Here is a 13,126-nt window from a genome sequence, read left to right on the forward strand (position 1 = left end):
GCAGTCTGTCAAGGTGTGTACCGCCTGCCATGTGCTCCTGATGTCGCCATTGCTGAGTTTGTCTTGCATCTTTTTTGTGTAGGCCTTTTTCGCCTTCCTGATGGCGCTGTTTAGGGCCGCGCGCGTTGTGTTGCGCGTTTCCACGTCGCCAGATTTGAAACCAGCATCCCGTTCATGCAGATGTGCACGTACTCCGCTGTCCATCCATGGTTTCTGATTGGGATAGATCCGAACTGTCTTTTTTGGGACTATGTCATCTATGCACTTACTGATAAAGCCAGTGACTGAGTCTGAGAGTTCATTGATGTTATTCCCAGCGGCGTTCTTAAACATCCCCCAGTCAGTCTGGTAGAAGCAGGATTGTAGCATAGCGTCTGTGTCCTCAGACCAGATTCGGATTTCCTTCTCAACGACCGGCTCCCTTTTTAGCCTCTGTTTGTAGGCAGGTAGCAGCTGGATGGCGTAGTGGTCAGAGCTTCCTAGCGGTGGGCGGCGGAGAGCTTTGTATCCATCCTTGAAGGGCGTGTAGCAGTGGTCAAGAACATTGTCACCACGGGTACTGCAGGTGACATCCTGGTGGAATTTGGGAAAGACCTTTTTTAAGTCTGTCCGGTTGAAGTCGCCTAGGCAGATGACTGCGCAGTCCGGGTGGCGATTTTCTTGTGCACTGATCGCCTGGTGTAATTCCCTCATAGCTGTGTCCTTATTAGCTCCAGGATGAATGTAAACAACGGCTACAATCACAATGCTGAAGTTGATCCTTTCCCACCCGTCCTTCCTGTTCTGACATTCCATATGTTGATCTGACCTCATCAAACCCTGTACACTCAAGACACGCTCCAATATGGCCAGTACAGAATGAATTCCATAATGTTGATCTGACCCCCCATGCCAAAGCGCCAGCGCTCGCCCAGCAGTCTGCCATCATCCAGGCGGATGTGTGCACACAAGTGAGGTCGCTTCTCGCCCTCAGGGCGTCTTACTGGTTGTAGGGTATGTTACTGAGCATGCATGCCTGGTTAGAGCAAGTTCTGGAAAATGTTATCAATAAACCATGTCATGTAATTACACAATCCTGTCTTGGTTTTAGACGCCACCGACGACTCTGGACTCTGGATCGGAGTTGGTGTTGGTGTTGGTGTTGGTGTTTTGCTGGGACTCTTAGTGGCTGCTGTGATCTACTGTGTGAAGAAAAGACAAGGTTGGGCTCATTTTAAAACAACTTTCTATTTTTCTGCTTAGTAGCGGCTTCTCTTTAAAGTTATGACTATGAGTAACTAACACTAACAGTGTGCTTAAAAAGCCAAGACCTGAAGCTATACAGCAATGTAACACAGAAAGTAAAACTTCATAGAAATTACAAGTCTCAAACAAAGAAACTGGTTATGGCTGTCATATCAAAGATATGAGATGAGTACAAAGGTCTCATTTTATTACACTGCACACAGTGTGATTATAGGTCACGTGGGAAACCAAAATGCTATGACAATATGCTTTTAGGATCAAAATCAGAATAGTTTTATTCAGAACTAGATGGCACAGGTCTCCACCAGGCCAGGTCAGGTTGTGGCCTCCTGGTGGTGATTTTTGGACAGAATCTGGAGGAGTAATATGAAAAAACGTGTTTATAATAAAAAATGTATTATTGCTATAGGTTTCATCTGCATCCATCCAGCTTTGTTTACAAAATAAAGAAAGAAAGGCAATTAAACAAGTCTGTTCAGTGTCTCAATTTGTCATCTTGGCAGGGTTGGCAGAGGAAGGTCTTGGGGATGACGAGATGAAGAAGCTGAACGGTATGATAATGTGTGCCTGTTTTTTAATAATAATAACAACAACAACAACAACAACAATAACATAACACTAACATAGTCAAGTTTCACATTTTCTAAAGAAAAATACTGTTTGGAATTTGTATGACATAATACAACACTGTCTACATTTACAGCAAGAAAGAGTGAAACTTCTAGCAAAGCAGTGTGCTTAAAAAGTCAAGACCTGAAGCTATACAGCAATGTAACACAGAAAGTAAAACTTCATAGAAATTACAAGTCTCAAACAAAGAAACTGGTTATGGCTGTCATATCAAAGATATGAGAGTACAAAGGTCTCATTTTATTACACTGCACACAGTGTGATTATAGGTCACGTGGGAAACCAGTCTCTCTCTCTCTCTCTCTCTCTCTCTCTCTCTCTCTCTCTCTCTCTCAGTCATTATCAGGAACTGGTTTTTGAAGTTGACTATTTGCTTTTAGGATCAAAATCAGAATTGTTTTATTCAGAACTAGATGGCACAGGTCTCCACCAGGCCAGGTCAGGTTGTGGCCTCCTGGTGGTGATTTTTGGACAGAATCTGGAGGAGTAATATAAACAAATGTGTTTATAATAAAAAATAGATTATTGCTATAGGTTTCATCTGCATCCATTCAGCTTTGTTTACAAAATAAAGAAAGAAAGGCAGATCAACATGTCTGTTCACTGTCAGTTTTTCCCCCTTTTTTCAGGGTTGGAAAGACGCGATCTGGCAGAGGTTGACACAGAATCGACAGGTACTGTATGATCATGTTTGCCCTTCTCTACCTTTTCAAAATTGACATTTCTTTATTATTATTCTTTATTATACGAACGGTATTGTTGAATAGAATAGAACTGATTTGAATGGTTGTATTCTCAAAAACAAGATACTCATGATTGACAAGTACAAACAAACAATAAAATGTAAGGTACAAAATCACATAATTGATTCTTTGCCATTTTGAGAGTGAATGTTGAACTTATGGCCATATGTTGTTGTTTTTTTCTAAATATACTGTCACTGTACACAGTTACTTTTGATTGATTGTTTAAATACTTTATTAACAGTTTGCAATTAGTACAGTGGTACAGTTTTACAATGATTGTTAAAAGGATAACCCTAGGCCCTAGGCCAGGGGCTTATTTCGATCCAGCTGAGTGCATTAAGCACTGCAAAACTCATTCATGGTTTAACTCTTCCTTTTCTTTGCAGGTTCCAGTGAGTCCAGCAGGGACTCTGGTAATTACTTTCTATATCCCTGCATTTTTACTTCACTTCACTTGATTAATTAAATGTCAAGTACAAAGTTATTTTCCATAAGGAAGACAACTATTAACTCAAGAAGGAGATCATATCGACATCGGTTATCTGCCATAACAGCAATTATTTATATTGGATATCGATATCGGCCAAAATGTCTCATCCCTAATTTTAAGAGATTGAAATCACAAAATGAAATAGAGTGACAAAACTGTAACAAATAATTAGCCCAAAAAGAAACCAACCAACTAAATGCTGCTTTTCCTTCACTCTTCCAGCCCAAGGCTCCATCAGCTCCACCCCTGAATCCACCAGCCTCTTGTACAAAGGTCTCATTTTATTACACTGCACACAGCACACAGTGTGATTATAGGTCACATGGGAAACCAGTCTCTCTCTCTCTCTCTCTCTCTCTCTCTCTCTCTCTCTCTCTCTCTCTCTCTCTCTCTCTCTCTCTCTCTCTCTCTCTCTCTCTCTCTCAGTCATTATCAGGAACTGGTTTTTGAAGTTGACTATTGTACAAGGAAGTAAATTAAATATCTCTCCAGGAATGCTGGTTCCACTTTGAAAAGCAAAAAACGAAACAAAAATACATTGCTGCTTTTCACTAAGTTTTTCATAGAGAGCAAGACGCAAATACAGATGAAACAAGAGATAAAACCAAAAAGGAAAAATTATAGAGCTTGGAGTTTATATTGTACATCAGACCATTGACAGAGATGGTATTAAAGCACAACCACTTTTACTGGTCTGGCAAATCCCACTAGAACTCCTCGCTGAAACAAGTTGCGTTTCCTTTGTGTTGGCTCAGTCTCAATGGAGGAAATTAATATATGAATATTGTTTAGCAATTTCCCCTAGTAGCACTGGTGAAACATCGCACTTATTAACCCTGGGGATCTGGAAATGTACATTTATGTTTTAAGTTAAAACTCTCAGAACACCTTACAACAAATTAGTTGGTAGGTAGTTCAGTGCCTTGCTCAAGGACACTTTAGAATGGCAGCAATGATTGAAACAGAAACCTTCCTATATGAGACTTTCACTCAACTTTCAGGCCTCTTTTGCCTAATGATCCTAACAGCCTTGCCACACAGATTATTTTACTAAATTGACGCTATTGTATCTAAGAAGTAATGATTTGCAATGCTAATGTAGCATCTTTGAAATTAATTAATATAACAGTTTCACATTTTCTGTAGAGGTAAATGATGTAAAACCATGTTCATCCTAAAAACGACCTGACCTAATACAACATTGTTTATATTTCCAGAGAGAAAGACTAAAACTTCTAGCAATTCCAAGGACTCAGGTAATACTCTAAACCAAAATGCTATGACAATATGCTTTTAGGATCAAAATCAGAATTGTTTTATTCAGAACTAGATGGCACAGGTCTCCACCAGGCCAGGTCAGGTTGTGGCCTCCTGGTGGTGATTTTTGGACAGAATCTGGAGGAGTAATATAAACAAATGTGTTTATAATAAAAAATAGATTATTGCTATAGGTTTCATCTGCATCCATCCAGCTTTGTTTACAAAATAAAGAAAGAAAGGCAATTAAACAAGTCTGTTCAGTCTTCAGTGTCTCAATTTGTCATCTTGGCAGGGTTGGCAGAGGAAGGCAGTCTTGGGGACGAGATGAAGAACCTGAATGGTATGATAATGTGTGCCTGTTTTTTAATAATAATAACAACAACAACAACAATAACATAACACTAACATAGTCAAGTTTCACATTTTCTAAAGAAAAATACTGTTTGGAATTTGTATGACATAATACAACACTGTCTACATTTACAGCAGGAAAGAGTGAAACTTCTAGCAATTCCAGCGACTCAGGTAAGACTAGTCTAAACCAAACGGTTTGACAATATGTTTTTAGCATAAAAAATCTGAATGATTTTATTTAGAATAAACTTCTTTTTTTTTGCTATACAGGTTTTTATACAGTATGGAATTAGAATATCTGATGGAAATAAAATTCCGGCGACCCCAAGGATCGTATTAATGGATAAAAATAAATTATATCTATTCTGTAATGCTAATTAGAAAGGACTGTAAATATATATATCTTCAATAACCCAGCAGGGAGACCAAATACCGTGCTGTATTTACCTTAAAAATGAGTGAGTAGCCCTTTAAATCTTGAATGACAGTCACTCTACCATAAAAAATAGAAGGATACCTTAAAAACGAATTGGAGACAGACGAAATAAAGTTCTGAGAGGAAGTTAAAAAAAAATGGGGAAAAAAAAACTGTAAATTTGGAAAAAAAACTGATTCTTTTTTCTGTCCCCCTGTCTAGTGATTAACACTTGCAGGGTTCTGAATCCGGCTCGATCGACCAATTGATGGAAATAAAATTCCGGCGACCCCAAGGATCGTATTAATGGATAAAAATAAATTATATCTATTCTGTAATGCTAATTAGAAAGGACTGTAAATATATATATCTTCAATAACCCAGCAGGGAGACCAAATACCGTGCTGTATTTACCTTAAAAATGAGTGAGTAGCCCTTTAAATCTTGAATGACAGTCACTCTACCATAAAAAATAGAAGGATACCTTAAAAACGAATTGGAGACAGACGAAATAAAGTTCTGAGAGGAAGTTTAAGGTTTTAACTGTAATTTTTAGTAGGTAATAAAGTCAATTTACATAGAGAATGTGCTACATGGTTCAGATAATAATAATAATAGTACAATACATCACTATAATTTAGAGTATTCAATTGTTCCAATATGGATCCGAACTGCCCCTCAGCATCTTCCTGGCTTATACTGCATCTGACGTCAGTTGTTGATAAACTGTTCATTGGCTTGAGATAGTTCATTTCCGCAATGTCCCACGGTGGTGCTCGTTGTCGAGCACTCATTGGACCAGCATGGATGATGAGACTGGTATCGTGACATCTTCCTTGGTTCAGTCATTGATGACCATAGACCGGGAAAGCACAGAGGCTGGCGTTGCTATGGCAACCTGAAGATAACATTCTTTCCCTGCTTGCTGTGAACTCTTCGACAGAGAGAAATGGCCTGCTATCTACTTTCTCACTAGGCATCAAGGTCAAATGCATGTAGTCTCAAATCAAAATAGACCTCTCAGTATGCTAGTTAACTTGCCTGGGGACAGACAGTATGGAGACCGAATAAGGAGTCAACAAGATATTAAATGGGACAGATGAAAACATATTTTGGCCATAAACATGGATGACATGACATTTATGATGATAAGAAGAACAACCCGGAGTAAACAGGCAGTAGGCCAAGAGTAAAATTATGATATGGGAGATGACAAAATATGACCTATATGGAACACGGTCTGGGCCCAAAGTTCTATATGTGTTGAGCAACAGAATATGATGGAATGGCCAACTTGACATGACGTGTAAACAACATGTCAGAATTTATCTATCAATATCGACTTAGGGATTTCATCTGCATCCATCCAGTTTTGTTTACAAAATAAATAAAGAAAGGCAGATCATGTCTGTTCACTGTCAGTTTTTTCCCCCTTTTTTCAGGGTTGGCAGAGAAACGCGATCTGGAAGAGGTTGACACGGAGAAGAAATGGAAAGGTACTGTATGATCATGTTTGCCCTTCTCTACCTTTTCAAAATTGACATTTTTTTATTATTATTCTTTATTATACGAACGGTATTGTTGAATAGAATAGAACTGATTTGAATGGTTGTATTCTCAAAAACAAGATACTCATGATTGACAAGTACAAACAAACAATAAAATGTAAGGTACAAAATCACATAATTGATTCTTTGCCATTTTGAGAGTGAATGTTGAACTTTTGGCCATATGTTGTTGTTTTTTTTCTAAATATACTGTCACTGTACACAGTTACTTTTGATTGATTGTTTAAATACTTTATTAACAGTTTGCAATTAGTACAGTGGTACAGTTTTACAATGATTGTTAAAAGGATAACCCTAGGCCCTAGGCCAGGGGCTTATTTCGATCCAGCTGAGTGCATTAAGCACTGCAAAACTCATTCATGGTTTAACTCTTCCTTTTCTTTGCAGATTCCAGTGAGTTCAGCAGGGACTCTGGTAATTACTTTCTATATCCCTGCATTTTTACTTCACTTCACTTGATTAATTAAATGTCAAGTACAAAGTTATTTTCCATAAGGAAGACAACTATTAACTCAAGAATGAGATCATATCGACATCGGTTATCTGCCATAACAGCAATTATTTATATTGGATATCGATATCGGCCAAAATGTCTCATCCCTAATTTTAAGAGATTGAAATCACAAAATGAAATAGAGTGACAAAACTGTTTTTGTTGGTTACGAGGAAGAGGATATCAGTTTTAAGAACAGTGAGTATTAGTTTACATTATTAACATCTTTCATACATTGTGTTTGTGTGTACAAGTACATGCAGCTCAATATGCGCTACAGGTACCACTAAGGACGGATACACCAAAAGACTAAAATATCAAATAATAATAAACTTTATTAGTGTAACAGTTTTCAAAAGAATGTTAAAATGTGCTCTGACTAGATGACAGTGGAATAGGAACACTGATTTGGTTGGAGCATCCCTAATGTTTTATTGGATAATCAATAAATATAGATTTTTCTGTAAAGAGATTCAGCATAATGATAAATGATGCTACAATATTTCTGCCAAATGTTGCTTATAGCCATTCAGCAGAGTTTGATTTGAAATTCATAGCACTGTCACAAACAAATACACTTTTGACAAGTATGATGAATGAGGAAGTGAAATGAACCTGAGTGAAAATAAAAAGATTCTCTACAATGCCATAAGCCTATGCATCTACTCAAAACTCAAATTTGTCCTCATGGCGTCTCAGAACCACCAGTGCTCCATGTGTATGCCAAGAAGAGCAAGAATCCGACCTCCATCATTTTACACTGCCTGGCAACAGACTTCTTCCCCAAAGAAGTTACCCTGACCATCAGGAGAGATGGGAAGGTGGTGGATCGACTGGACGGCATGAGCACCACAGGTGTTCGACCCAACGGCGACGGCACTTACCAGATCATGAATCGAGTGGAGATTTTAAGAAGTGACTCTGCCAAATACAGCTGTGAGGTGATACACCCTGCGACCAACACTCGCAAGAACCAGGATTGGGGTGAGATGATTGTTTTCATTTTGACGTTGAATAATTTGCTTAATCTTCACATGTCAAGGGAGTGTTTCATGAGTATGTACAAAAAACAGAGGCATTTTACTTCATTAGATGTTAAAATGGAGACTCGCAACTTCTCGCAAGTTTTTGTTTATTTTATTTCATCTATTCTAAAACGTGCATCTCCCGTCCGTCACCCACCCATGCCTCCATATATGGTCATGCCTCGTGACATCACGTCTCCATATATGGTCACGCCTTTTGACATCACGTCTCCATATATGGTCATGCCTTGTGACATCATGAAGTATATCATGAAGACCCTTAGATCTCCATAATGTGCTTTGTGACACGCCACGCCTCCATATATGAAGATCACGACACTGACATAATACAACACTGTCTACATTTACAGCAGGAAAGAGTGAAACTTCTAGCAATTCCAGCGACTCAGGTAAGACTCTAGTCTAAACCAAACGGTTTGACAATATGTTTTTAGCATAAAAAATCGGAATGATTTTATTTAGAATAAACTTTTTTTTTTGCTATACAGGTTTTTATACAGTATGGAATTAGAATATCGACTTAGGGATTTCATCTGCATCCATCCAGTTTTGTTTACAAAATAAATAAAGAAAGGCAGATCATGTCTGTTCACTGTCAGTTTTTTCCCCCTTTTTTCAGGGTTGGCAGGGGAACGCGATCTGGAAGAGGTTGACACGGAGAAGAAATGGAAAGGTACTGTATGATCATGTTTGCCCTTCTCTACCTTTTCAAAATTGACATTTCTTTATTATTATTCTTTATTATACGAATGGTATTGTTGAATAGAATAGAACTGATTTGAATGGTTGTATTCTCAAAAACAAGATACTCATGATTGACAAGTACAAACAAACAATAAAATGTAAGGTACAAAATCACATAATTGATTCTTTGCCATTTTGAGAGTGAATGTTGAACTTATGGCCATATGTTGTTGTTTTTTTCTAAATATACTGTCACTGTACACAGTTACTTTTGATTGATTGTTTAAATCAATCAAAATGGCAATCCTGCAAAAAAGATTCTGCAGGATTGCCACATACAGTGATTGGTCTGCTCATTCTGCCCCTCTTTTCAAACAACTCAATATTTTACCAATTTTTTATTTAAATACATACCAAACCTGCAACTTTATTTTCAAAGTATTGTTCCAGCCAGTTTAATTTTCTTTGCCATGTAAAGACTTTTTCCAGTTCAACAGTGATGTGCACCATTTCAATACGAGACAGGCAAATCATTTACATCTCCCAAAGTTCCGTACTGGTCTGTGTCAGTTCTCCATCAGATACAGGGGGGCCCAGCTATGGAACACCTATACAGCAATCTCATCGAATTCTACTTCATTGAATAATTTCAAACATAAGTTTAGGACCCACTTAATTGACCAGATTACTTAATTATATTTCTTTGTATCATCTCTTCTTTTCTCTAATCATGTAGATAACCAATAATTCTAATCATGTTCTTGTTGTTTTTTTTGTTTTGTTTTGTTCTTGTTTTATATACTGCAATTATGTCTTCTATATCTCTTGTACAATGTTTCATGTTTGATTTACATAGGTAGAGGCCTCGTATAAGCCCCTTGGGCTTTTTTGCCTCAGCCTAGCACTTTACCCTTCTTATATTTATATGTTCACTGTGTTGTTTTTTATATTGTGCTGAATAAATAAATACAATACAAAAATACAAAATACTTTATTAACAGTTTGCAATTAGTACAGTGGTACAGTTTTACAATGATTGTTAAAAGGATAACCCTAGGCCCTAGGCCAGGGGCTTATTTCGATCCAGCTGAGTGCATTAAGCACTGCAAAACTCATTCATGGTTTAACTCTTCCTTTTCTTTGCAGATTCCAGTGAGTTCAGCATGGACTCTGGTAATTACTTTCTATATCCCTGCATTTTTACTTCACTTCACTTGATTAATTAAATGTCAAGTACAAAGTTATTTTCCATAAGGAAGACAACTATTAACTCAAGAATGAGATCATATCGACATCGGTTATCTGCCATAACAGCAATTATTTATATTGGATATCGATATCGGACAAAATGTCTCATCCCTAATTTTAAGAGATTGAAATCACATAATGAAATAGAGTGACAAAACTGTAACAAATAATTAGCCCAAAAAGAAACCAACCAACTAAATGCTGCTTTTCCTTCACTCTTCCAGCCCAAGGCTCCATCAGCTCCACCCCTGAATCCACCAGCCTCTTGTACAAAGGTCTCATTTTATTACACTGCACACAGTGTGAACTGGTTTTTGAAGTTGACTATTGTACAAGGAAGTAAATTAAATATCTCTCCAGGAATGCTGGTTCCACTTTGAAAAGCAAAAAACGAAACAAAAATACATTGCTGCTTTTCACTACGTTTTTCATAGAGAGCAAGACGCAAATACAGATGAAACAAGAGATAAAACCAACAAGGAAAAATTATAGAGCTTGGAGTTTATATTGTACATCAGACCATTGACAGAGATGGTATTAAAGCACAACCACTTTTACTGGTCTGGCAAATCCCACTAGAACTCCTCGCTGAAACAAGTTGCGTTTTCCTTTGTGTTGGCTCCCTCTCAGTCTCAATGGAGGAAATTAATATATGAATATTGTTTAGCAATTTCCCCTAGTAGCACTGGTGAAACATCGCACTTATTAACCCTGGGGATCTGGAAATGTACATTTATGTTTTAAGTTAAAACTCTCAGAACACCTTACAACAAATTAGTTGGTAGGTAGTTCAGTGCCTTGCTCAAGGACACTTTAGAATGGCAGCAATGATTGAAACAGAAACCTTCCTATATGAGACTTTCACTCAACTTTCAGGCCTCTTTTGCCTAATGATCCTAACAGCCTTGCCACACACAGATTATTTTACTAAATTGACGCTATTGTAGTTAAATAAATAATGATTTGCAATGCTAATGTAGTATCTTTGAAATGAATTAATATAACAGTTTCACATTTTCTGTAGAGGTAAATGATGTAAAACCATGTTCATCCTAAAAACGACCTGACCTAATACAACATTGTTTATATTTCCAGAGAGAAAGGATGACGAGATGAAGAACCTGAACGGTATGATAATGTGTGCCTGTTTTTTAATAATAATAATAATAACCACAACAACAATAACATAACACTAACATAGTCAAAAGAAAAAAAATCTAAAGAAAAATACTGTTTGGAATTTGTACGACATAATACAACACTGTCTACATTTACAGCAAGAAAGAGTGAAACTTCTAGCAATTCCAGCGACTCAGGTAAGACTCTAGTCTAAACCAAACGGTTTGACAATATGTTTTTAGCATCAAAATCTGAATGATTTTATTTAGAATATCTGCCATAACAGCAATTATTTATATTGGATATCGATATCGTCCAAAATGTCTCATCCCTAATTTTAAGAGATTGAAATCACAAAATGAAATAGAGTGACAAAACTGTAACAAATAATTAGCCCAAAAAGAAACCAACCAACTAAATTCTGCTTTTCCTTCACTCTTCCAGCCCAAGGCTCCATCAGCTCCACCCCTGAATCCACCAGCCTCTTGGGGGGAAATGCCGAGTGACTGATACTACATGTACTGCTGCACCTGTGTAATTTCAGAATCAAAGTAGGGGATGTCGACAGAAATGATGACATAGGCTAAACCTAGCCTGGGATTAATACAATTGTCGGGTTTCTGATCCGGTCGGAAGCGGAAATAACTTTGTCACTGGTTTGTATAGTCATCAGGCCGGAACCACCAAACCGGAACCAGAATTACCCCCAAATAATTCCTCACGATCAAGGGCATCATAATTTTAGGGCCTGCTCAATAAAACCCTTGATGCGGTGTAGTTTAGCTTATAGGAATAGTTTTTTGGTATATCCATCTTCTAATCCAACTTGTAGCGACTGGTGAGACTAAATTAGTAGATCTGGACAAAATCATGCTCACTTGACTTCTTCCTAAAGTTTTTAAAATCTTTCATGTACAGTATACACAAAGTGACTTGAGGTTTCCCCAAGAACACCAAATATTTTGTGCACTATACATTTTTCATTACCGACATTAAAAAATAATGAACACCCTTTTTATATTGTTAATCAATACAGCATTAAGCTATATGGCTTCAGCCTATACCTTTTTTCAATTCAGGCATTTAGCAGACGTTCTTAATCCAGAGCGATTTACAGTAAGCAAAGAAAAACACGAGGACGCAATACATCAAATGCATAGAAATAGGATCATAGGTAAACCAATAACCTAATCCTCTAAACTATTATATCAGAAAATCACTCTGTACTCTGTATATTGAAACTATACATGCTATAGGATGCCAGGTCTACAAATTAAGTTGCCATCTGTCTACATTTGCATTTGCAATTTTTGGTCATATTGTTTTTTTGCTCTCATTTTTTTGTAATCAAATCAAATCAAATGTAGTATTGCAGTTGGAATATCTTGACTTAGACCAACACAAATATTAGATTTGTTTAATGATTTTACGATTTTCATGATGCACTTTTATACAAATAAACTACTGCTAATGGTTTGTTGTTGTCTTGATTGATTAGTATTGTAATGACTTTTGTCTGATTAGTATTGTATGTATTGTAAAGACTTTCAGGAAGCAGCAACGTCAGGCAGGAAACAGGTTTATTACCCAGCTATAGGTATTATCACTATCAGTGTGTGGAATTCAAGCATCACACTGAATGAAGTTGAGTTGTTAACCATCAAGAGAAATACTAGGCTATAGTTTAATAGTATAGGGTCTAACACTTCTGACTTTGTTCAGCCTATATTGAGCTACTGACCAAAACTAGAGATGAACATCTGCATTGTAACACATACAATGATTGTAATTCAAACATTCCTGAATTTGTAGACTATAGCCGGGCTAG

The 13,126-nt window shown here is 37.2% G+C and overlaps 1 protein-coding gene across 1 annotated transcript; it reads left to right on the forward strand.

Moving 5' to 3' along the window:
- The first annotated feature begins 1,130 nt into the window (after positions 1-1,130).
- Positions 1,131-12,768, forward strand: LOC306938173 (uncharacterized protein). Its single transcript, XM_079522233.1, has 15 exons — positions 1,131-1,201; positions 1,749-1,796; positions 4,664-4,711; positions 4,858-4,896; positions 6,583-6,636; positions 7,096-7,122; positions 7,901-8,185; positions 8,598-8,636; positions 8,867-8,920; positions 10,078-10,104; positions 10,404-10,454; positions 11,275-11,307; positions 11,457-11,495; positions 11,743-12,072; positions 12,194-12,768. Exons 2-14 carry the CDS (start codon positions 1,781-1,783, stop codon positions 11,802-11,804), a joined length of 774 nt encoding a protein of 257 aa, XP_079378359.1. The 5' UTR covers positions 1,131-1,201; positions 1,749-1,780; the 3' UTR covers positions 11,805-12,072; positions 12,194-12,768.
- Positions 12,769-13,126: the final 358 nt, after the last annotated feature.

This window comes from Electrona antarctica (assembly GCF_951216825.1).
Source record: "Electrona antarctica genome assembly, chromosome: 15".
NCBI classification, from domain to species: domain Eukaryota; kingdom Metazoa; phylum Chordata; class Actinopteri; order Myctophiformes; family Myctophidae; genus Electrona; species Electrona antarctica.

Excerpts from the sequence above, each read along its gene's own strand:
- LOC306938173 (XM_079522233.1), top strand. Across the intron at positions 6,637-7,095 it reads CACGGAGAAGAAATGGAAAG|ATTCCAGTGAGTTCAGCAGG; the intron begins GTACTGTATGAT and ends TTTTCTTTGCAG. Across the intron at positions 8,921-10,077 it reads CACGGAGAAGAAATGGAAAG|ATTCCAGTGAGTTCAGCATG; the intron begins GTACTGTATGAT and ends TTTTCTTTGCAG.